Source organism: Moschus berezovskii, chromosome 16, assembly GCF_049115385.1.
Source record: "Moschus berezovskii isolate FMDL1 chromosome 16, NW_MosBer_1.0, whole genome shotgun sequence".
In the NCBI taxonomy this organism is placed as follows: Eukaryota; Metazoa; Chordata; class Mammalia; order Artiodactyla; family Moschidae; genus Moschus; species Moschus berezovskii.
The window spans coordinates 17996044-18019094 of NC_142475.1; the positions used below are offsets into that span (position 1 = coordinate 17996044).

At 45.3% G+C, this 23051-nt stretch overlaps 1 protein-coding gene across 12 annotated transcripts in view; it reads right to left on the reverse strand.

Moving 5' to 3' along the window:
* SNX31 (sorting nexin 31) overlaps nt 1-23051 on the reverse strand; it is a 78672-nt gene that overhangs the window by 46219 nt on the left and 9402 nt on the right. For 11 of the 12 annotated variants that reach the window (XR_008686777.2, XR_008686776.2, XM_055432623.2 and 8 more), the window contains exons 3-7: nt 20731-20845; nt 14446-14510; nt 7047-7157; nt 2144-2234; nt 266-353 (exon numbers count right to left, since the gene is read on the reverse strand). Coding sequence is in view for 10 of the 12 variants with exons in the window: in XM_055432623.2 (XP_055288598.2) it covers nt 266-353; nt 2144-2234; nt 7047-7157; nt 14446-14510; nt 20731-20845 (470 nt within the window). In the remaining 2 variants the exon portion in view is untranslated. Of the gene's footprint in view, nt 1-265; nt 354-2143; nt 2235-7046; nt 7158-10603; nt 10698-14445; nt 14511-20730; nt 20846-23051 lie in introns of those variants that run through there. The other variant, XM_055432628.2, reaches the window with a different exon arrangement.

A 23051-nucleotide genomic window follows, 5' to 3' on the forward strand; every position in this document is an offset into this window, starting at 1 on the left:
GATTGCCATCCTTATGATAATATCCCTCAGGTTTTTAATCTGAGCCCAGTGAAAGTCATCCTCAACATCTTATTCTTCAGGACAAAAGTTCTGGTTCATTTCTTCCCCCTGCCCTCCTTCACTGCTTTCCTCTTGACTTTCCCCAAACCCTGAGCTCTGTCCAGCTGTTAGACTGTAAGCCGGATGTGGTGAGATTCAGACAAGTTCTTATTAGCAAAGCTAAGATATCCCGAAACACTTTCTATCATAATAAATGCTTACTCACCACTTCCTGAGTCCAACCTTGCAGTTTTCCACTTCAGAACTTCGAAGGCTAACATATGGGAGTTCAAAGTCTACCAATTTTTTCACTACTAGAGAAAGAAGAAAGAGTCTTCCTGGTTGAAATACATACATATTTACACACAGTGTTTACATAGAGTGCTTTAAATTGATAAAGTAGAGCATTAATATTGGAAGGAATAAAGTCACATTAATATTGTTGCATGTGTATGCAATTTTTAACTTTCTAAAATTCATTCAAAAACTGAGTAGCCTTTGATCCTCATAAAAGACCAGTGCCTTGGGCTTCCCTGGTGGCTCAGTGGTTAAGAATCTGCCTGCCAGTGCAGGACACACGGGTTCGAATCCTGGTCCAGGACGATACCACATGCTGCAAACAAAGCAACTAAGCCTGTGCACTACAACTATTGAGCCTGTGCTCGAGAGCCTGGGAACTGCAACTACTGAGCCCTCCCGCCACAGCTACTGAAGCCGACATGCCCTGGAGCCTGTGCTCAGCAACAAGAGAAGCCACTGCAATAAGTCCATGCATCACAACTACAGGATAGCCTCCACTCGCGGCAACTAAAGAAAAGTCCATGCGGCAGCGAAGATTCAGTGCGGCTAATAAATATTTTTAAAAAACTTCACAGGTATTAAAAAAAAAAAGGACCAGTGTTCTGAGTAGGGGACATTTTCATTGTGATATGGATGAAGAAACTGAGGTCCGCAGACATCCAATGCCTTCACCAGCACACCACAGCTCCTGGGGGTCAAGTTAAGAGGTTTTCCTAACTTCCACCTCCAAATCACCTCCCCAAAGCACCTGAGAACATATGTACACTACTCAGAGGTAACATACCATTTCACAACAACAACAACAAAAGCTTGTAATATCTAAAAACGCACTGCAGAGAAAAGCAAAATGTATGGGAAAAGACCCTGATGCTGGGAAAGATTGAAGACGGAGGAGGGGATGACAGAGGATGAGAGGGTTGGATGGCATCACCGACGTGATGGACATGAGTTTGAGTAAACTCTGCGAGTTGTTGATGTACAGGGAAGCCTGGCGTCCTGTAGTCCATGGGGTCGCAAAGAGTCCGACAAGACTGAGCACCTGAACTGATATGAAGCATACTGTCATCGGTCACTATCTCACTGCAAGTATATATTTTTTAAAGGATCTAAGAACTGAATTATACCATCCACACTTTAAAGCAAATATTCCTTAACAAGGAGACATGATGGTCTGATGGGATTTGCTGATGCCCAGAGTCTAGCACTCCAGCACAAGGGGGCTGCGGCGTGGCTGGTGGCCAGCAGCCAGGGCAGAGACGAAGGCACACCTAGACAGCAGGACGGGGGCACCAGAGCCACCAGAGGAAGTGTAGTTACTGGAAAGAACTGATGTCTTGCTCCTGACTGCACTACCTCTCTGGAGTTGCTCACCCCCAGCTCAAAGGCACAGTGAAAGTGAAAGTGTTAGTCCCTTAGTCATGTCCAGCTCTCTGTGACCCCGTGGACTGTAGCCGACCAGACTCCTCTATCCATGGGATTCTCCAGGCAAGAATACTGGAGTGGGTTGCCATTGCCTTCTCCAGGGGATCTTCCCGACCCAGGAATTGAACCCGGGTCTCCTGCATTGCAGACAGGTTCTTAACTGTCTGAGCCACCAGGGAAGCCCAAAGGCACAACCTCAACCCCCCACACAGATGTCCAGTCCAGGAGCCAAGAGTCATAGTAGGGGCCACACACTGGGGAGTTCCCCTTGAGGGGAGTGTAACCGGCCCCTCAGTGGCAATCCTTCGTCTCCTGGCTGAGTGCTTGCGCACACCAGCCCACACCATCGCAGGCTGCCTGCACCTCCTTCTGTCCTTCTTACCAGACAGCCTGCCCTCTTTGCAAAACTGAATGAGAAATAGGCCGAAGTAGCCCAGCAGCTCCTGACACAGTCCAATGTTGTGTGACACCACCTTTAACCAAAGAAGACAAAGGGAAAAGTTAGGAGCGGCCACCTGTAAATGCCAATAAAAAACAGCTTTAAGGGGGCAGTGGACACTAAGAGAACTCTTTCCCGAATCTAAAAATGGTTCATACTCATTTTAGAAAATTTATAAATTAAAAAAATACTTACAGTACAGAAAATAAAAATCAGTTCCCCTGCAATGGACATGAACTGGTCCCAGCTGAGACTGGTTTGTCCTATCTCACATGTGGGCGTGTGTTCCCAGATGGTTTTGGTCTTTACTGTCCCCTGGGGGCATTCACCATGATCATTGGTCCAACTTGCCTGCCCCAGGGGCTGGATTACCAGATCCTGGGAAAAGGGATGTTCCCCACCACTTGGCTGGCATATTAAAGTATACAGGATAGTGTCCACCTGTGATACCCCAGGCCTCCTTCTCTCTGCTGTCTGCTGTGATGCTGCTGCTACTGCTGCTAAGTCGCTCCAGGCGTGTCCGACTCTGTGTGACCCCATAGACGGCAGCCACCAGGCACCCCCGTCCCTGGGATTCTCCAGGCAAGAACACTGGAATGGACTGCCATTTCCTTCTCCAAGTCTGCTGTGATGGTCAAGTCTAATTCATGTGGCTTTTGCTCAGTGAAACCTCAGATCCTGGGCACAGGCTGCCTTCATTTCATATTCCTCTTTGACCTGTACCTCAAACAGCTTTCACTTCAACACAGATGATTTCATTTTTATCCACTGGTCATGAGGCCATAACCTTGTAACATTTCACGTCCATTCACCCTCCCTCAGCAGCATCGTTCCTGCTCCGTTGGCCCTTGCCCTCTCCACTTAGCCAGCCCACCCCTCTTTAAGGTGGCGTTCCTGGGTGATTTCTTTGCACATCTTGTCTGAGTTAGCTGGACCACCTCTGCAACATGTGAGGGTCCACCTATACAGCTCTGCTCATGAGCTGACCTTTTAACCAAGGCTCCAAGCTCTCAAGGTGGCAGTTGTATAAATGCTAGACTCAAAGGGGTACTTTTCCTGTCTGAGGCGTGTAAATTACCTTGAGAGACAGTCTAAAGAGGTGGATGATATGAGTGAGTGTTCTTAATATAGCTCTGAAAATAAAGATGAGCTTGGGAACTTTTCACAGCTTTTACTCAATGTTTATCCCCGTTTTCCTTCTTTCTACCTTACTCTCTTCCCTAGGCCCTTGCAAAAATAAGCAAACAAACAAAAAGTCCAGACCAAACCACAGGGCACCTCTGTGTGTGGGGCTGAGTGTGCACCAGTAGTGACAGATTGCAAAGTCATCCTTTCCTAAAGTAAACATGACCCATATCCGCTTAAATTAGATTCCTCCCTCCTCTGACTCACTCAGCGAAAACAGCAAGTTTACATCCCAAGGAAGGTAGCGGAGTGAGAAGAAAGAGAGCAGAGACGCTTTCTACAATTTATGAAGACAGAAAAACACCTTCTTTCAAGAGGAGAAATCAGCACAAAGAGACGCACAGTAGTACTTCCTTCTCAGCGAACGTTAATGATGCTTCAAAACTCAAATACCACGAGTATAATTACATTAGCACAAACACACACAAAATTAAGAAGAGATTTTCCTTTGTTGCTGGTCCTTAAAAGAACCCAGCAGGATAGCTGGAGAAGTGAAATGAGAGTGGTGAGGTGAGAGTGGTAACAAGGACGCTTGAAAAGATATGGACAATACTTTTTAATTACAAGATGCAAATTACATTTTATACCAGCTATTGGATTTCGCACCAGTGCCTGGCCAAGTGTTTGCTTTTGGACTTCAGATGGTAAAGAATCTGCCTGCAATGTGGGAGACCTGGGTTCGATCCCTGGGTTGGGAAGATCCCCTGGAGGAGGGCGTGGCAACCCACTCCAGTATTCTTATTTGGAGAATCGCCATGGACAGAGGAGCCTGCCAGAGTGACTAAGCACAAAACAGCACAAGTGTTTGATTTACCTTTTAGGGAAACTCCTTTACTTTGTTTTACTTCCAGTGCCAAGGATGTCCATGCCGTGGGTTTGAATTTCTCACCAGCCAAAGTGATGGAAGAAGGGAAGTTCATTTCTCTGAGGTTAAAGTACCTCATTCAACTTATGCTATTAGTTACAAAGGGAAACTGGCCAAAACAGGTGGCATCGTGGGACCCTAGACTTACTGCCCTGTGTGTGTGTGTGCTTAGTCGCTCAGTCGTGTCCAACTCTTGCAACGCTATGGAATGTAGCGTGCCAGGTTCCTCTGTCCGTGGGATTTTCCAGGCAAGAATATTGGAGTGGGTAGCCATTTCCTTCTCCAAGGGATCTTCCCGACCCAGGAATTGAACCCAGGTCTCCGGCATTGCAGACAGACTCTTTACCATCTGAGCTACAAGGGGAGCCCTCCAGATGTACTGCCCTACTCAAAATTTACTCAGCACTCCCTCTAATATCAGTACCAATACCAATATTGATGAAGAACGATAACCACTACTGCTGACGGATCACAAGCTATTCCTATAATTACTTAGACATCAATTCAAAAAATTAAATAACTTACCCAGACTCAAACAGTTAGGACGGGACAGCTCTGTAATTTGAACCTGGGACTTGATGTAACCCCAGAAGATAGGAGACCCCATATTCACAGCAGCAGCCGACTTCAGCTATGGTTATGTCTAATTTGGCCAGTGAGCCCAGTGTGTGAAAAACGTGTCAATAATGGTGTCTTCAGGCAGGGTGGCTGCTCTCCAGGTCTCTACAGGTCCAACCATTTCCAAATTAGCTTACACCCTGCAGCTGCATCCCTGTCTTACGTGCCTGGCCCCCAAAGTCTCTGAGTTTGTGTTCCCTACGCTATTACTATCTTCTTGTGTTATGTGTCTGTCTCCCACTTTGTTAGTCCTGGGAAGGCAATTTAGGGAACTGTGATTTGTGTTTTGGGGTCTCTCGGTATAAAACCCCTCAAGTGTTAAGCATCAAGAGCCCTTGATGCATTTTAGAGAGATCGTTCTAGAAATCAGTACAGATTGGCCAGACTGGAAGCAGGGAAACTAGTTTCGGGGTCTCCTAGGGGCACGGGGATGGAAAGGAGGAAACAGGGAGGGTGAATGGATCACAGAGAGACGGGATGTAGTGGAAGTAGGATTTGGGGGGTAAAGGAGGGGGTGGAGGAGGAACCATAGTAACTTCTCAACGAATGGCTTCAGCAGCTAGGTGGCTGCCGATACCATGCAAATGGGTCACAATCCGGCAGCCAAGAAAAGGCTGTATGTGGTGACTTCAGCTAGGAAGAAAGTTATAAAATTATCATTCTTGAGCAGAGCAAGACCTAGAGAAGGGGTATTTCCTAATCTGAGGGTGCAAACAAAAAGGTGCAGGTGAGTTCAAATCTCCAGGCTGGGAAGTGGAGCCAGGATGCAACAGGAAGCACCCAGGGACTCAGGGCGAGGCAGGCTCAAGGGCTGGGAGCCCAGCAGGGAGCACTTCCAGTCACCAGCTCAGAAGCCAGCCGACACCAGGACCCCAGCACAGGGAATTCCCGTCCTTGGAAAGGTCCTAGAAGCTTTCTGAGCCCCTCCTGTTCATAATGTCTTATTCTCCACTGAATGTTTCTCTGGAAGGTTAGAATCTGTGAAAGCATTGCAATCTAAAATGCAACTGGAGGATATAAAATGGAAAACCCCACAAGTGTGCCCTCAAGAAGACAAGCCCTAAGGACTGAGAGGCTGACTTCTCATAAATGCCTGGTTCACAGAAAACTGATAATATTGGAATGTTTTTTAAATGCTAGGGAGCTGGTCCAGGGTTGCCTCACATCAACCTTGGGAAATTTTGCTCATGGTTTCCAGAGACCCAAACAAGATATGACCCAGGTCAGGCTAGTCTCATGAAATAAGTGGAATGGCTTTGTTTGTGTGGTTGGACTGGTTTTGTCTGCTCAGGGAATTTTCAAATCCGGTCTCTGTTTTGGTTTCAGCAGTCTTTAACTGAACTCTCCCCTCTTTACCTTCCCAGCCTGAAATACAGTCTCTTCCAAGCCCACAGTGGACATACCAGCAACCTCTCCAATTTGCATGTCCCTAGTTGCCAGTTCCTCTGCTATTCCCAATTACATGCATCTTCTTGACAATTTTGAGATGCCTGATTTTACCTTCCTATTTAAGTTGACAAACTAAAACCCTCCATAGGAGAGGGACCTGGGAGCCAACCCAGGAGTCCTTTCTACAGCCCAGTCGAGGAGAGGCCGCAGGGGCCAGGCTAGTTATGGCTGCATCTGGAGAAGGAAGAATGCTTTCTGGGTCCCATCCTCTGGGTCCTTAGAGAATTGACTGGAACACAGGTCTGGCCCTATGGACCCATAATTAGAAACGTTGGGCATTGGTTTCAGGGGTTTTCCCTGTGTCAGAGAAGGGAGCAGTCTTTCTGGCTTTGACAACCCCACTGTCATTCTCTGCCAGAACCTGATATCAGTCCCCCTGGATAGACTCATCTGGGCTCCATCCTTCATCCTGCTCCCAACCATGGACATCCCGTAATAAAGGACTTTGAGTTTTTGCAGGAGGCACATCCCTGGCTGAGTTCCAGGGAACCAACACCAGCCCACGGGCGGTGGGGAAAACCGAAGAGATCCCAGAGATTGGCTGTAGCTGAGATTCCTCCATCAATCGCTCAGATAATTTCTCCATCAGTCTCCTATCTCTACAAACAAGTCATCCAGAATAAAATGACAGGCAGGAAGCTTCCAGAAGGTAACTGTATCCTAGTCCCTGCCTTCAAACAGAATGATTCCTAAATTCAGGTCCGGGGCTGGAACTTAGATCGAATTTACCTCCAGGACTCTTTCGGCAGTATCTGATGTTAGAATTTCGACTTTGATGCTCCTTCCGTCGGGCAGAAATATATCCAGAGACGCTTTCTTGGTGGTGATGCAGAATGTGTCCTGTAAGCAGAAGGAAGCACGATAAGCTTCGGCACCCTTCTGTTGGGGGCAGGCGGCTCCCTCCCCAGGCCCTCAGGGCACACAGTGTCCAAAGCACATGAGAGCCGAGTGCGGAGACTCAGGGGATCGGTTTCAGGGGGTGAGGTGGGAGTGGAGAGGGAGTGGAGAGGAGTCCAGGCAAAGCAGTGACATTCAACTTGCGTAATTTCCAGATAAACAAGGCATCCATTTTAGGGAAAAAGCTTTTGATAAAAATCATCCACGTGACTCTTGGTCATCCCAGATTTTAGCTCTCATTTTGAATATTTCCAGGCATCCCTACAAGTTTGTGATAGGTGGTAATTTAAGCTCCTGCCAAACAAAACTCTTGAAGTTGCAAATCACGAGGCCCGTGTGGGGAAGCAAGTCTCCATCTGGTTGAATGGCACCAGCTCAGCACAACCTTGCCTGCACACACGCATTCCAGCCTTCTTCAGGGGACTTGTGTGTGCCAGAGGTGACTGGGAATCCAGGGACCTGTGAACCCCTCAGATAAAGTGTTCTAGAAGGTCAGAGACATGCCAGTGACATGGGAAGCCCATCAGAGCTGAGGGAAGCGTGAGGCTGAGGTTGGTGCTCAGCAAGAGGGACCCTGGGCAGGGCAGGGACAAGGGTCAGTGGCTGACTACGCGGGCCTCCCAGTGCAGCTACGTCTGGGGGTGGCTGTTCTTAGCACCTCCCAAATGGGTGCCTGTCAGTTCACAGAACTGCTTCCTCTCTGGGAGGCTGATCCTGGTCACAGCCCTTCTCATCCCAGGTTCCACAATGGACTCATGCAGCCATTGTGTGCAATGCGGTCACTTTCTTCCTAGGCATTTAGAATGGCACTAGTGATGTGACATCCGTGGGAGAACTGAGAAAAGAGCCACTCAAATCATCTTCTGTGTTCTGAGTCTACTATATAAGCTGGAATAGTAGTAGTTAGCAATACAGTGGATGGGGATGGAGGTGGGAGGGGGAAGGGGAGAGGAAGTACCTCTTTTTAGTGACCAGAAAATTTCCAGCTAGGTCACCTCCTTCCTGGTATCAGTTTGGGGAAAGGAAGATCCAAATGATCGATCAGCAGATTGTTGGGGATCATGGGGTTGGGGCTCAGGTCTGCTGACCACTGAGGCCCCTTTCCCTCAACAGGCAGCCCTTTCCCTTCCTTCCTCTCCCTGACCACCCCCTGCAGTTCACAGACACAGCGGATTAGGCAACAGGCTTTGTAGGGAACAGGGGAATCTTATGACCCCAAGGACTGTAGCCTGCCAGGCTCCTCTGTCCATGGATTTCCCAGGCAAGAATACTGGAGCAGGTTGTCATTTCCTTCTCCAGGGGATCTTCCCAACCCAGGGATTGAACCCAGGTCTCCCTCATTGCAGGCAGATCCTTTACTGTCTGAGCCACCAGGGAATCCCCTCATCCCTCATACAGGGTGTCAGAAGAACACCCTGAAGAACAGGAGAAAGAGATGAATATTATTAATCTCCAGATATTTAAATATCTGAAGAAAAAGCTAAAAGATTTGAAAGGCATTGCCTCTGGAAAGCAGGAGATGGTTATAATACTTTTTAACACTATTTTACTTTTAAAATTATCAGCACATTTTGTTTGGTTTAAAAAAATGAAAAATTTTAGAACAATATGGTGAAGAGGAGAAATGATAGAAATTGAAAAACTTTAATGAGATAAAAGCAAATGCACAAATGAAACATTCTGTGTTGGGAGTTGTGATCGAGGAGGAATTTGGCTCTGTTTGTGATATTTGAATTTTGCTTGTATATATGTATATACATATATATAATTTTTAAAATATAAAACACATAATAATGCAATTAGAGGGAAAAAGCCATCACGGTGGGTTCAGATTGTACAAAAACAAAACTTAACTAAGCCATCTTGATTTAAGGGGGACCAGGAATTAAAACACACAGTTCACACTAGTAAACCAAATGCATTTATCTTTAAGAAACCTCTAAATCCTCCATTCCCATGGGCTGCCTTTGGAGAAGAGAGTGGCAACCCACTCCAATATTCTTGCCTGAGAAATCCCATGGACAGAGAAGCCTGGCAGGCTACAGTCCATGGGGTCACAAAGAGTTGGACATACCTTAGTGACTGAGCACACATGGGCTGCCTTAACACATTTTAAAACATTTAAAATGTTTTAATTTTAACACATTTTCCAATCAAATTTAATATCCTGAGAAATTGTTTAATATTTCAAAGAAGCTCCATCAGTGGGCTTTATTGATATTCTCCTCTGAGGCCAAAGAATGTCTGGTAGCCATAGCGCTTACCCTGATCTTTATTATCCAGAAAAATCCATTTTTGGATGTGCCAACCTCTAAATTTCCATCACACTTACTAATCGGTCCTAATCATTTCACTATAAGGGAAACAGGAAACGTTCTTAAGAGGAAATGGGGAAAGAGTCACTTCCCAGAGCCCCTAGACCTGTGGTGGGCAACAGTCCCCAAATATATACATTGCCCCTCACTCCCCAAGTACACAAAAGCCACAACAAATACCTTCTTAGTCTCTTTCTTCTCAAACATGCTGTTCACACTATAATGATTAAGAACCAGGAACATACAGGCCTTAGTCTAAACACTGGTTTTGCCTTTCAAAAACCCCTTCATCTCAGAGGCAATCGCAGGCCAAAGGCAGGGAGCATGGTAGGTGGGTGGGCAGGAGGAGTCTGGATACAAACCAAGGGGGACCCGGCGAGGGATGGGGCTAGAGGGGGCAGCCACCGCTCTGGAAATACTTCATGACATCAGCGAATCCAGGCTCCCTGGGCTTCCACTTATTAAGATGTGTATCCTTGAACAAATTACTTAACTGAAAAAGAGGTACTAAGCACCACCCTCAACAAGTCGCGAGGGTGAATGAGATGCTGCACAGAAAGTATCGGCTCCAGCCCAGATGGAGTATCCTGCAAAGGCAGCCCCCTCTGATGACTGCAGCTCGCCCTGGGTAGAGGCTCCTTGGAAGGCTCCTACATGGTCACGTGTATTCACATCTCTAACACGTGGTGTCCTTGTCCAGAGACAGGAAGGTGTGCATGTACCTGCTGAGTCCTGGAGAGCCAGGCCTGCGAGTGTGTGACTACTGGGTAACAAACACTGGGAAATGTCAGGCCCAGCACTTATTGAAGGTGTGAAAATATTCGGCAGAGGGCGGATGCCTGTATAATATTGAGGTGGGGAAGCTTCCCAACCCTTGCTCGCTGGGCTCCTTTGGTGGTCTGGCAGACCCACACATCCCCGGTGCTCATCCCAGTCCTCCCGGCACTCACCAGTCCTCCACGAGCCGTCTCACTGCAGGCTCGGCTGGTCGAGTCTCCCTTGCACTGACCGCATCTAGTCACTGCTGAACAATAACTCTGGCCCTGGAAGGTGGTCAGGGGACGGGCTACTCACCTCCCAGTAATAAGCGGCTACTGCTTCCCTTTTTCCAGTATCTGTCCTGAGTCTCCCAGACCACCGGATATTAACGTGATTTGCTAGCATTTCCCTGAATGGGAAGAAAATGCTGGAGTGTAATCTTACCTCCCTGCTTTCCCCAGAAATCACCCGAGGCTAACTTGGAGGTCCTTCTTCAGGTCATTAACCAAGGTGCCCTTGATCGTGTCCAAGGGACACCCATTCACCCTGTGGCAGTGCTTCTAAGCCCTTTTCTCACCAAGTCACATGGAGAAAATCATACTGTTTGTACTGCACACAGGGAAAGTGGGCATGGAGCCGCTGGAGGTGGGTGGGCCCACAAATGCTTCATCGGGGCTGAGAGGATGGAGATCTCGACACATCCCTGATGCTCTCCTGGATCACGAGCCAGTATCACAGCACTCGGTCCTGTACCGTAGTGTGAGTCCTGTATCACGGTCTCATTCCTGTGTCACTGGGCTCGTTACATCCATGGTCTTACACGGTGAATTTTCTGTCTCCACAACAAGACAGGAAACTCCATGATCTGGACTAGGTGTGATTTCCTGGTGCCTCCCTCTCCTCTAGAGCATTATCGAGTCCCAGCAACCCTTCAACACATATTTGTTCCACTATAAACGGTCACGGGGCTTCCCAGGTGGCGCTAGTGGTCAAGAATCTGCCTGCCAATGCAGGAGACTTAAGAGACGTGAGTTTGATTCCTGAGTTGGGAAGAACCCCCTGGAGGAGGGCATGGCAACCCACTCCAGTATTCTTGCCCGGAGAATCCCATGGACAGAGGAGCCTGGCAGGTTACAGACCATGGGTTCACAAAGAGCCGGACGCAACCAAGTCAGATGAGACCAAGGGACTAAACAGCAACATGAACAGTCAAGGACGGCAGAGGCAGGGCAGGGGCCTGATGAACACAGAACCACCTTCCTGCCTTAAACTCAGGATCCTTTTCAAAATCATACTGTAACCTCTGTTATAAACATCTTTCAGGAGTCGTCCTCATTTTGTTTTGGAGGCAAACAGAAAACAAGTGGAAGGAAAATCCTCTCTGAAGAAGTTTAAAATGGTCCCAGGCCTGAAATGCTGGGTTTGCAGAGAAGCTGTCAAGTCTGGTGAACACTGGACCTGTGCGGGGAGGAGGGAAGCAGAGGGACAAAGGGGCAGCAGGCAGGACTTAAGCCACGTCAACGCTGTCTTAACGCAGTTCATCAGGAGGCACCAGGAAGGTCTGGGAACACAAGTCTGGGCCCATCTGATGCCACCAGGTGTCTGGGGAGAGATGCACAGGTCTGCCGTCTTTGCCCAAAGCAATCTCTCAGCAGGTGGGAAAGAGGCAAAAGGATTGGTGCTGGTAATGGCAGGAGGGCCTCATAGGCGTCAACATTGGCCAGGTGCCATTTATGTGCGTTAGGAGCACCAGCTTACTTCATCCTCCCAACAACCCTGAGAGAAGAGCTACTCCGCTCATTCTAGAGATGGGGAGACTGAGATACAAAGAGATTAAGTAAATGGCCTCAAGCCACGCAAGTAAGTGGAAAGTAGGGCAGCCGCCAAACTGTGAATCTTGGGCATCTCACTCCGAGCCTACACTCCCAACTACTAAGTCAGTCCTGGGGCCGATTCGTCAGCAGGAGGGTGGAAGACATGATCTTGAGAAGAGGAACTGTGTGTGGTTTGGGCTTCATGGCAGACACGCCACTCCACGCTGGGGCACAGTGTTAGTGAGAAAGTGCCCAGAAATGAGAGGCAAGATCCAGCAGACGGGTTCCACCAACTCAGCTCTGGCAACTCCCAGCATCGTGGGTCAGCAAACAATTGGCTCCGGGAACATAAACTCTTTCGAAATTGAGGGTCTCCTGGGAAGAGCCAGAGGCAAAAATCCCTCAGGAAAGGAGGAAAGAAATGTGACCAAATGTGGGTGAAAAATATATGCCCCCAAAATGGGTTTGCCCCCACTGGGTTTCCAACGCAGGAGACCTGGGTTTGCTCTCTGGTCCAGAAAGATCTCAATTAAAAAAGAAAAAAAGGCAAAATGATGCAGCTAGGGAAATGAACATGATGGCTGTGTTAACCAAAACAAGACTTCTCTGAACTCAGACCTCAAAGAACAAATAAAGACCTCAACAAGGAGATAAGCAAACAAAAGAGCATAAAAGGAAGCTGGCCAAATTCACAGAAACAACAGAAGAGAAAAATAAAGCCACTGCAAAAGTAAAAGCTCCATCACAAGAAGAAAGAAGAGATGCTGCAAAATGTAGCTGGGCCAAAGGCTGCCACGCAGTCATATAGATAAAAAAGTACTGAGAGCACGAAAACACTCAAAACAAAGCTCCAAAACTCTGCCACCCTGTGAATCACTTTTAGAAAGCATTGAAAACAAAAACCACGAGGCACACAAGGATGACAGAACCAAGGCTGACTGTACCTCTGTGCATTCACACAGAATTATTTGCAAGATGCAAATTTTGAAAAACAAGGTTCAGAGAGTGGGTACAGTAAGTGCTTATTCATGAGACAGAAAAGGATATGCATATGTGTGAATGCTTGCATATGCACAAAAATGCGCAGAGGGGACACTTGTTAAATGGTAAACAAGTGTCTCTGAGGAGGGAGCCTGGAGATCTATGGTGGGAGTGAGGTTGCATGGGTGTGTGCTCAGTCGCATCCAACTCTTTGCAACCCCTGGACTGTAGCCCACCAGGCTCCTCTGTCCATGGAATTTTCCAGGAGCGTGTTGCCATTTCCTCCTCCAGGGGATCTTCCCAACCCAGGGATTGAACCCATGTCTCTTGTGTCTCCTGCATTGGCAGGCAGATTCTCCACCACTTTGAGGTTACTTTTATCATGTACCATTTTTGTGCTGTTTGAATGTTACCACCATCACCACTGCAACAACAAACTTTTCAAATAAAAGGAAAATATACATGTATGTGCATACACACTCATGCACGCGCGCACAGACACACACACACCTAACATTAAGTATACGTGAAAGTATGGGCAGTCATACAATGGGAGGCTCCAGCGGCATTTCTCAGTTGGGTGGACCAGTAAGTTTATCAACACACTTGAACCACTGAATACATGCACTTTGCTCCCAGTTTTTACAAGTCTGACCAAGGTATCGTTCCTCCCTGAACCAGGGAACCAGTTCAGTAATATCATATCATTGGAAAACTTCAGTCCTTTCAAAGCTCTTCCATTCAGTCAAGAACGCATACAAGGAGGCACAAAAATGTTCCCAGTGTACCATCCGAACGGATCCTTCACTAAACGAATGTATTTGGCCAAGCGCCAGCCTCTGAGGGCAAGTGGTCAATGGTTCTTTAGACCAAAAAGGAAAGGGAGTTGCTGTCTGTCCTTCTGTGGAGATTGAATTTTCTCCATAATTCATTTACAATAAAGTTCTAAGCAGAGAATACACAAATATAATCTGGTATGGCTATTACTGCTGTCCTGAGGTCTTCACTGTGGTAAGCTTGGAAGTCCCAGCTACAGAAGCAGGGTCCCAGAGTTGTCAGGGGGCCCTTAATAATAATGTGTTCTCTTTTCCATGGCCAGTTTTGAGCTGTCAGTGCTTATGCAACAGATAAAAGGTATCAACTTAATTAAAATGGGCAAAAGGCCAAGTGATGCACTTAACGTTCCATCTAGAATCTAAGCCTCCAAAAGAAGAAAATATTAATAGGAACCATCTTCCTGTGTTCTTCAAAAGAATGTATTTTATCTGAATCCAGGCTCCGTAGGGCTGATGGTCAGAAACGCACCCATGGAGACACGTTCTGTAGTGAAATCACGACCTTAGTCAAGAAAAGTAAGCTTACCAGCTGCATCAGTTTTAAAAAATCAACGAAGACATCACTTCTCAACATGTTTGGGTCCATGGTTACTGAAAAACAGGGAGAGCAAGCCAGGTTAGCACGGGGCTGGGTTGACTGTTCTGTTAAACTGTTCTGTCCTCCAGGGAGCCCTCCAGGCCTTGACAGTGCACCGCTGCCTCCTTAAAGGCAATGGAGCCTGTGACTCCTCAAATCCATGAAAACCTACAAAGCCCTCCTCCTCCAGGCAGCCTGGACTGACAACATGAACCCATCGCACCAGTCCCAGGTGACGCCTTCCAGGAGTCCTTTTTTATTCATGCACGTCCATCACTCAATAGCCATCTTGCTGCGCCTACTAGAAAGATGATGAAGTTGATATGAAGAAGCAATAAGATCTAAAACTGTGGATCTAGACTCCCACTTTAGCAAGATGCTTGGTCATTTGAAGATTTTAAATCAGCCAAGAAACAAGGATGGAGAGGACTTCTTTTCACAATGGGTGCTTTCAAGAGGTTATCCGAAAAAAAGCAGTAATAAGGCTGCCAGAGATTTAAAGCTTTTGTTCTTCTGTACTTTTAAGACGTTTACCCCCTTAGATTTAAAGCTCCAGATGCCAACACCCAGAGCTGCGGCCAGAGTACACGGCGGGGACTTGCCCCCCGAGGACCCCACCGTCACACGTGAGGGGCTTCCCTGCAGCTTTCTCAGTTCTTATCTTCCTCCCCACGAGTCCTCTCCCACACTGCACTCGAGCTGAACGTATCCACCTTCTCAATCTACATGAAATGTCTTTCTTTTTGTGGCTCTTTTACTGATCTTGTCAAATCCCTTCTACCAGCATTCCGAACTAGCACTGACACGTCATTTCGGGTTGTGCTTCCCAAACGATGCCAGGTTTTTCCAAATAAAATAACTAACAGAGAGAATCTCTGTAAGAGCAAAACCTTTTTCCCTCTCTTTTAAAGAGGTAATTTCAGCGCGGGGGCGGCGGGTAGGGGGCAAGCTCTTGTCTTATTTTCTGGAATATATGTGGCATGTGTGCTAAGTCACTTCAGTCATGTTTGACTCTGTGTGACCCTGTCAACTGTAGCCTACCAGGCTCCTCTGTTCATGGGAGTCTCTAGGCAAGAATACTGGAGTAGGTTGTCAATCCCTTCTCCAGAGGATCTTCCTGACCCAGGGATCGAACCCACGTGGCATATGTCTCCTGCATTAGCAGGCAGGTCCTTTACCACAAGTGCCACCTGGGAAGCCCATATGTGGCATGTACGCAAATTAATCATGACAATCAGTACTGTGGATCCTTGGGATGGGGAAGGCTGTTGAAGAAGTGTTCAATAAATTAGTATTTACTGAACAACCGTTAAATACTGAGTACTATGCAAAGCATTTTGCATCTTTTAGCTCACTTAAACTTCACAACAAACCCTTAAGTAAAGAGCATTTCCAGTTTACAGATAAAGACACTGACGCTCAGAGAAGGTAAGTGTCTTTCCCCAGGTCACACAGCCAGTGAGATGCAAACCAGGGGCTTGGCTCTAGGTCTGAGCAGAGCCTGTGCTCTCAGTCACAATGCTACACTGCACTGTCTCCTTCCTCTACCTTCCAAGGGGATGCGTGGGGCATCCTGATTATGGATAAAGGCCAGGTCTAGAGAAGTGACCCCTTAAGCACAGTAATCATTTGTGAAAAGGCCAGTTGTTAAAGTATTTCATGAAGATCTGAGAAAGCAAACCAAGAGAGAAGGAAATTTCAAAAGATATTACATTTTGAACTTGAAAAACTTCATTTAATATGTCTAAAAAGGGGTACATTCTCCATTACAAAAGATGAATGGAAAATATTTGCTATGTCTATTTGCTATATCTTAAAAAAAATATGTGCAACTCTGAAAAATAATGAGGTAAATCTATAACTGCTTCAGATGACCACTGTATCTACTACTGTGGGCAAGAATCGCTTAGAAGAAATGGAGTAGCACTCACAGTCAACTAAAGAGTCTGAAAGGCAGTACTTGGGGGCAATCTCAAAAACAACAGAATGATCTCTGTTTGTTTCCAAGGCAAACCACTCAATTCTAAGTAATTCAAGTCTATGCCCCAATCACTAATGTCAAAGAAGCTGAAGTTGAATGGTTCTATGAAGACCTACACGACCATCTAGAGCTAACACCAAAACAAGATGTCCTTTTTATCATAGAGGACTGGAATGCAAAAGTAGGAAATCAAGAGATACCTGGAGTAACAGGCAAGTTTGGCCTTGGAGTACAAAATGAAGCAGGGCAAAGGCTAACAGAGTTTTGCCAAGAGAATGCACTGATCATAGCAAACACCTTCTTCCAACAATACAAGAGATGACTTAACACATGGACAGCACCAGATGGTCAACACTGAAATCAGATTGATTATATTATTTGCAGCCAAAGATGGAGAAGCACTCTATACAGTTAGCAAAAACAAGACCAGGAGCTGACTGTGGCTCAGTTAATGAACTCCTTATTGCCAAATTCAGACTGAAATTGAAGAAAGTAGGGAAAACCACTAGACCATTCAGGTATGACCTAAATCAAATCCCTTATGATTACACAGTGGAAGTGAGAAATAGATTTAAGGGACTAGATCTGATAGATAGAGTGCCTGATGAACTCTGGACGGAGGTTCGTGACATTGTACAGGAGACAGGGACCAAGACCATCCCCATGGAAAAGAAATGCAAAAAAGCAAAATTGTTGTCTTAGGAGACCTTACAAATAGGCCTTCTCAGGTTGTCTGAGAAAAGGAGAGACGTGAAAGGCAAAAGAGAAAAGGAAAGCTATACCCATGTGAATGCAGAGTTCCAAAGAATAGCAAGGAGAGATAAGAAAGCCTTCCTCAGCGATCAACGCAAAGAAAGAGAGGAAAACATTAAAAGGGAAAATACTAGAGATCTCTTCAAGAAAATTAGAGATACCAAGGGAACATTTCATGCAAAGATGGGCCCAATAAAGGACAGAAATGGTATGGACCTAACAGAAGCACACGATATTAAGAAGAGGTGACAAGAATACACAGAAGAACTATACAAAAAAGATCTTCACGACCCAGATAATCATGATGGTGTGATCACTCACCTAGAGCCAGACATCCTGGAATGCGAAGTCAAGTGGGCCTTAGGAAGCATCACTACGAACAAAGCTAGTGGAGGTGATGGAATACCAGTTGATCTATTTCAAATCCAAAAGATGATGCTGTGAAAGTGCTGCACTCAATATGCCAGGAAATTTGGAAAACTCAGCAGTGGCCACAGGACTGGAAAAGGTCAATTTTCATTCCGACCCAAAGAAAGGCAATGCCAAAGAATGCTCAAAGTACCACACAACTGCACTCATCTCACACGCTAGCAAGGTAATGCTCAAAATTCTCCGAGCGAGGTTTCAACAGCATGTGAACCAAGAACTTCCAGATGTACAGCTGGGTTTAGAAAAGGCAGAGGAACCAAAGATCAAATTGCCAACAACCACTGGATCATAGAAAAAGCAAGAGAGTTCCAGGAAAATATCTACTTCTGCTTCATTGACTATGCTAAAGCCTTTGACTTTAGCATATCATAACAAACTGTAGAAAATTCTTAAAGAGATGGGAATACCAGACCACCTTACCTGCCTTCTGAGAAACTTGTATGCAGGTCAAGAAGCAACAGTAAGAACCGGACATGGAGCAACAGACTGGTTCCAAATTGGGAAAGGAGTACATCAAGGCTGTATATTGTCACCCTGCCTGTTTAACTTGTATGCAGAGTACACCATGTGAAATACCAGGCTGAATGAAGCACAAACTAAAATCAAGATTGCTGGGTGAAATATCAATAACCTCAGATATTCAGATGACATCACCTTTATGGCAGAAAGGGACGAGGAACTAAAGAGCCTCTTGATGAAGGTGAAAGAGGAGAGTGAAAAAGCTGGCTTAAAACTCAACATTCAAAATACTAAGATCAAGGCATACAGTCCCATCACTTCAAGGTAAATAGATGGGGAAACAATGAAAACAGGGACAGACTATTTTCTTGGGCTCCAAAATCACTGTAGATTGTTACTGCAACCATGAAATTAAAAGATCCTTGCCCCTTGTAAGAAAAGCTATGAGAAACCTAGGCAGCATATTAGAAAGCAGAGATGTTACTTTGCCAATTAAGATCCATCTAGTCAAAGCTATGGTTTTTCCTATGGATGTGAGAGTTGGACCATAAAGAAAGCTGAGTGCCAAATAATTGATGCTTTTGAACTGTGGTGTTGGAGAAGACTCTTGAGGGTCCCTTGGACTGCAAGGAGATCCAACCAGTCCATCCTAAAGGAAATCAATCCTGAACATTCATTGGAAGGACTGATGCTGAAGCTGAAGCTCCAATACTTTGGCCACCTGATGCGAAGAGTTGACTCATTTGAAAAGACCCTGATGCAGGGAAGGATTGGGGGCAGGAGGAGAAGGGGAAAACAGAGGATGAGATGGTTGGATGGAATCACCGACTCAACTGATAGGAGTTTGAGCAAACTCTGGGAGTTTGTGATGGACAGGGAAGCCTGGCGTGCTGCAGTCCATGGGGTCGCAAAGAGTCGGACACTACTGAGCAACTGAACGACAATAAGAAAGATCTGTAAGATTAATATTTTAAGAGAAGCAAAATCAATATACAGAAGAAAAAAGTGCAGGACATTAGTGGGGTAGTTGGCGATGTTTGAATAAAGTCTCTATACTAGATAGCATTACTATATCAGTGTCAATTGCCCGATTTTTATAACTACACTGTAGTTACTGAAGAGAAAGTCCTTTATCTCAGGAAATACACATAGATGTACTTAACGATAAAGTGGTTTAATATGCAAAACAAGTGTCTCAAAAATTATATACAATATATATTATGCATACATTCATAACACAAACCCAGACATGGGAAAGTGAGAGAGAGTGATAAAGCAAATGTAAAGTGTTAACATCTGGGAAATCTGGGTAGAATATACAGGAATTTTTGCATTAATTTTGCAACTTCTCTGTAAGTCAGAAATTCTTTCAGACTAAAAAGTTTTAAAAGCTCAGATTCAGGACATCCCTGGTGGCGCAGCCAATAGCAATCTGCCTGCCAATACAGGGAACGTGGGTTTGGGCCCTGGCCGGTGGGGATTCCACATGCCGTGGAGCAACTGGGCCCTTGGGCCCAAACTACTGAGCCCAGAGCAGCAGCTCCTGAACCCACATGTTCTAGAGCCCGTGCTCTGCAACAAGAGACCCGCTCGTGGTGAGAAGCCCATGCACCGCAACAAACAGTAGCCCCCACTAAAGAAAGCCCACGTGCAGCAATGAAGACCCGGAGCAGTCAAAATAAGCTAATCAATTAATTTAAAACAAAACTCATATACAGAAAAATGTATAGTGTAAGCTTTGATTTGTCTTTAACCAATAAACATGTACACACACACTAGAATACACAGGATGGTTTCTGAGAAATACACAAGCCTCTTGTATTAATAACAGTATTTCCTCTTAAAGGCATGGGAATCTGAGGTGGAAGGGAACATGTCTTTCATTTTAAACTCTTTGGCCAGGTTTTATTTTTAAAACATTTTATGTCTATACCATTTCCCCCTTTTAAACCTTTAACTCTTCGAATGTCAATGATTCTATTTCTCCCCACCATCCTCTCTTATGAGAGCTCATCTTGCTGTGCATATAGGACTTTTCAGAAGCCCAGCAATGTGCCAAGACTCTGTATCACTAGCCCCATGGGTCAAGAGCAGACCTCCAAGCATCCCTGGTACCTCAGCTCTGCTCCTAGGGAGGCCAGAGATGAAACTGCCATATCCAGTACTGCCAGTAGACATTTCTGATATCTCCTGAAAGCTTTCACATAAAAGCAGATCATTTTATCCTTTTGTTCGATCCTAACCCAAATGACATTTCTTTGACTTCTACAGTCAAAACCAACACAGAGCACCTGGGGGAGGGGTGACTCTAAACAAAGCATTTTTATACCAAATACAAAGACCACATATTGTATAATTCCATTTACATGAAATATCCAGAGCAGGCAAATTTATAAAGTCATAAATTAGTGTATAAAGATAAGGGCTGGTAAGGGAGAGAAATAGGAAGTGGCTGATAATAGGTATAAAATTTCTTTTTGGGGTGGTAAAAATGCTCTCAGATTAGATGACGGTGATGGTTACACAATTCTGTAAATATACTAAGAGCGACTGAGGACAGATATAAACCTTCACATTTCCACAGATCTGTTTTAAAAAATCCAAATACATACCACTTTGCAAATACTGTTCTAACTGGTCCCTTCTCTCATCAGCCATAGATGCGGTCATTGCAAGATAGTACTTTGGTGGAAAAGGTGGCAGGCAATTTCCAAACACCCGCTTCAGCTGAAAGATCCAGAAAACACAAGGTTAAGGCAAAGCACCTACCATTCAAGGTTGGTGAGACACCAAAGCCTCCACTTGGGGCAAGTCTCTCTCCAGCACTTTATTTAAAATTAATACTTCCTGATGACCAACCTAGATAGCATGCTAAAAAGCAGAGACATTACTTTGCCAACAAAGGTTCGTCTAGTCAAGGCTATGGTTTTTCCCGTGGTCATGTATGGATGTGAGAGTTGGACTGTGAAGAAAGCTGATAGCCAAAGAATTGATGCTTTTGAACTGTGGTGTTGGAGAAGACTCTTGAGAGTCCCTTGGACTGCAAGGAGGTCCAACCAGTCCATCCTAAAGGCGATCAGTCCTGGGTGTTCATTGGAAGGACTGATGCTGAAGCTGAAACTCCAATACTCTGGCCACCTTGTGCGAAGAGTTGACTCATTGGAAAAGACCCTGATGCTGGGAGGAACTGAGGGCAGGAGGAGAAGGGGACAACAGAGGATGAGATGGTTGGATGGCATCATCGACTCGATGGACATGAGTTTGAGTAAACTCCAGGAGTTGGTGATGGACAGGGAGGCCTGAGATGCTGCAATTCATGGGGTCACAAAGAGTCGGACACGACTGAGCAACTGAACTGAACTGAACTGATGGTCAAAAGGAGGAAAAGGTGATACCTTGATTTTCTTAAAGAGGATTTTATTTTAGTGTAGGTTTCTAGAACACTGTTAGACGTATCTCAGACTGACAACTCCAGTCTGAGTTTGGTAGATTTGGGGTATATTTTAATCTTTCATTTGTTTTTACACAACTGCCCATCAATCACATCATAAAATATTCCTTTAATTCATTCCCCAATAGTATTTGTGACTTCAATGATGAGAGTTAGGAATTTAATTCCCCCTCCCCACACCCACTTAATTTGAACAGAACAACAGATGTTCAGAGTTGTGCAGTCTAATTTGGTAACCTCTGACAATGCAGCTAGTCCAAACTGAGATGGGTGGTAAGTGCAAAATACACTCTAGGTTTAAGGGAAGAGTTCGTACAAAGGGAGGAGAATGTAAAACATTTTGCTAATAACTTTCCAGGAATGTGCATGCTAAGTAGCTTCAGTCGTGTCCGACTCTTTTGACTGTCGACTGCCAGGCTCCTCTGTCCATGGGATTCTCCAAGTAAGAATATAAGAGTGAGTTGCCATACCCTCCTCAATAGCTTTTTATATTGATTACCTACTGAAATCATAATATTTTAGATGTATCAGATTACATAAAATATATCATTAAAATTAATTCCACCTGTTTTTTAAATCTTTTTTAACATGTTAAAATTTTAACACAAAATTTTGCAGTGTTACATATGTGGCTCACATTCTGTTGCTAGTGGACAGTGTTGGTTTCTAAAAGTCCTGCAAGGCTGACACATGATCCCAACAGAAACCTTGCCAGACCCCTTCCGCTTCCCCACCCATATATGACCCAAGACCAAGACCATGTTGGAAACGATCTTTATGCAAGCTCATACTGGATGCATCAAAAGTAATTTTTAAATTAGATAATAAAAAATGACCTTCATTCCAGACTCACATTTACAGAGAAAGCTTGAAAATAAGACATCGTATCATTCTCTTTAAAGTAGAAGAAAGGAAACCAGTAAGATTTTAACATGGTACCTCTGAAACAGGAAATTCCACTGGCTTAAAGAAAATGAGAGCAGATCTAAGAGAAATGAGACTGCAAACAAGAATGAACTAAAACTCCATGACCTTTGTCAAAACTACAGTGTGTGTTGGGCAAATATTTACCTTGCACCATCCCTAACTTCAAAATAATCCCAAATCCGGCCACTTCTCCCTCCCCCACTGCCGTCACTCTTGTCCCCACCCCTGTCATCTCTTGTTCCAGGTTATTGCAGTAACTTTCCAACAGATCTCTCTGCCTCCGCCCTTGCTCCCCTTCCGTCTATTCCTAATACAGAATCTAAAGTTACTTTAAAATGTAAGTCAGATCATTCCTCTGCCCTGCACAAAACCCTTCATAGCAGTCCATCTCACTCAAGTATAAGCCAAAATTCTTAGGGTGGCCCAGAATTGGACCACCTGATAAGACATCCATTAGCCACCTGTGACTACTTAAATTTAAACTTAAAATTTAAAATTCAACTCCTCCATCTCACTAACGACATTTCAAATACTCAATAGCCACTGGAAACATGG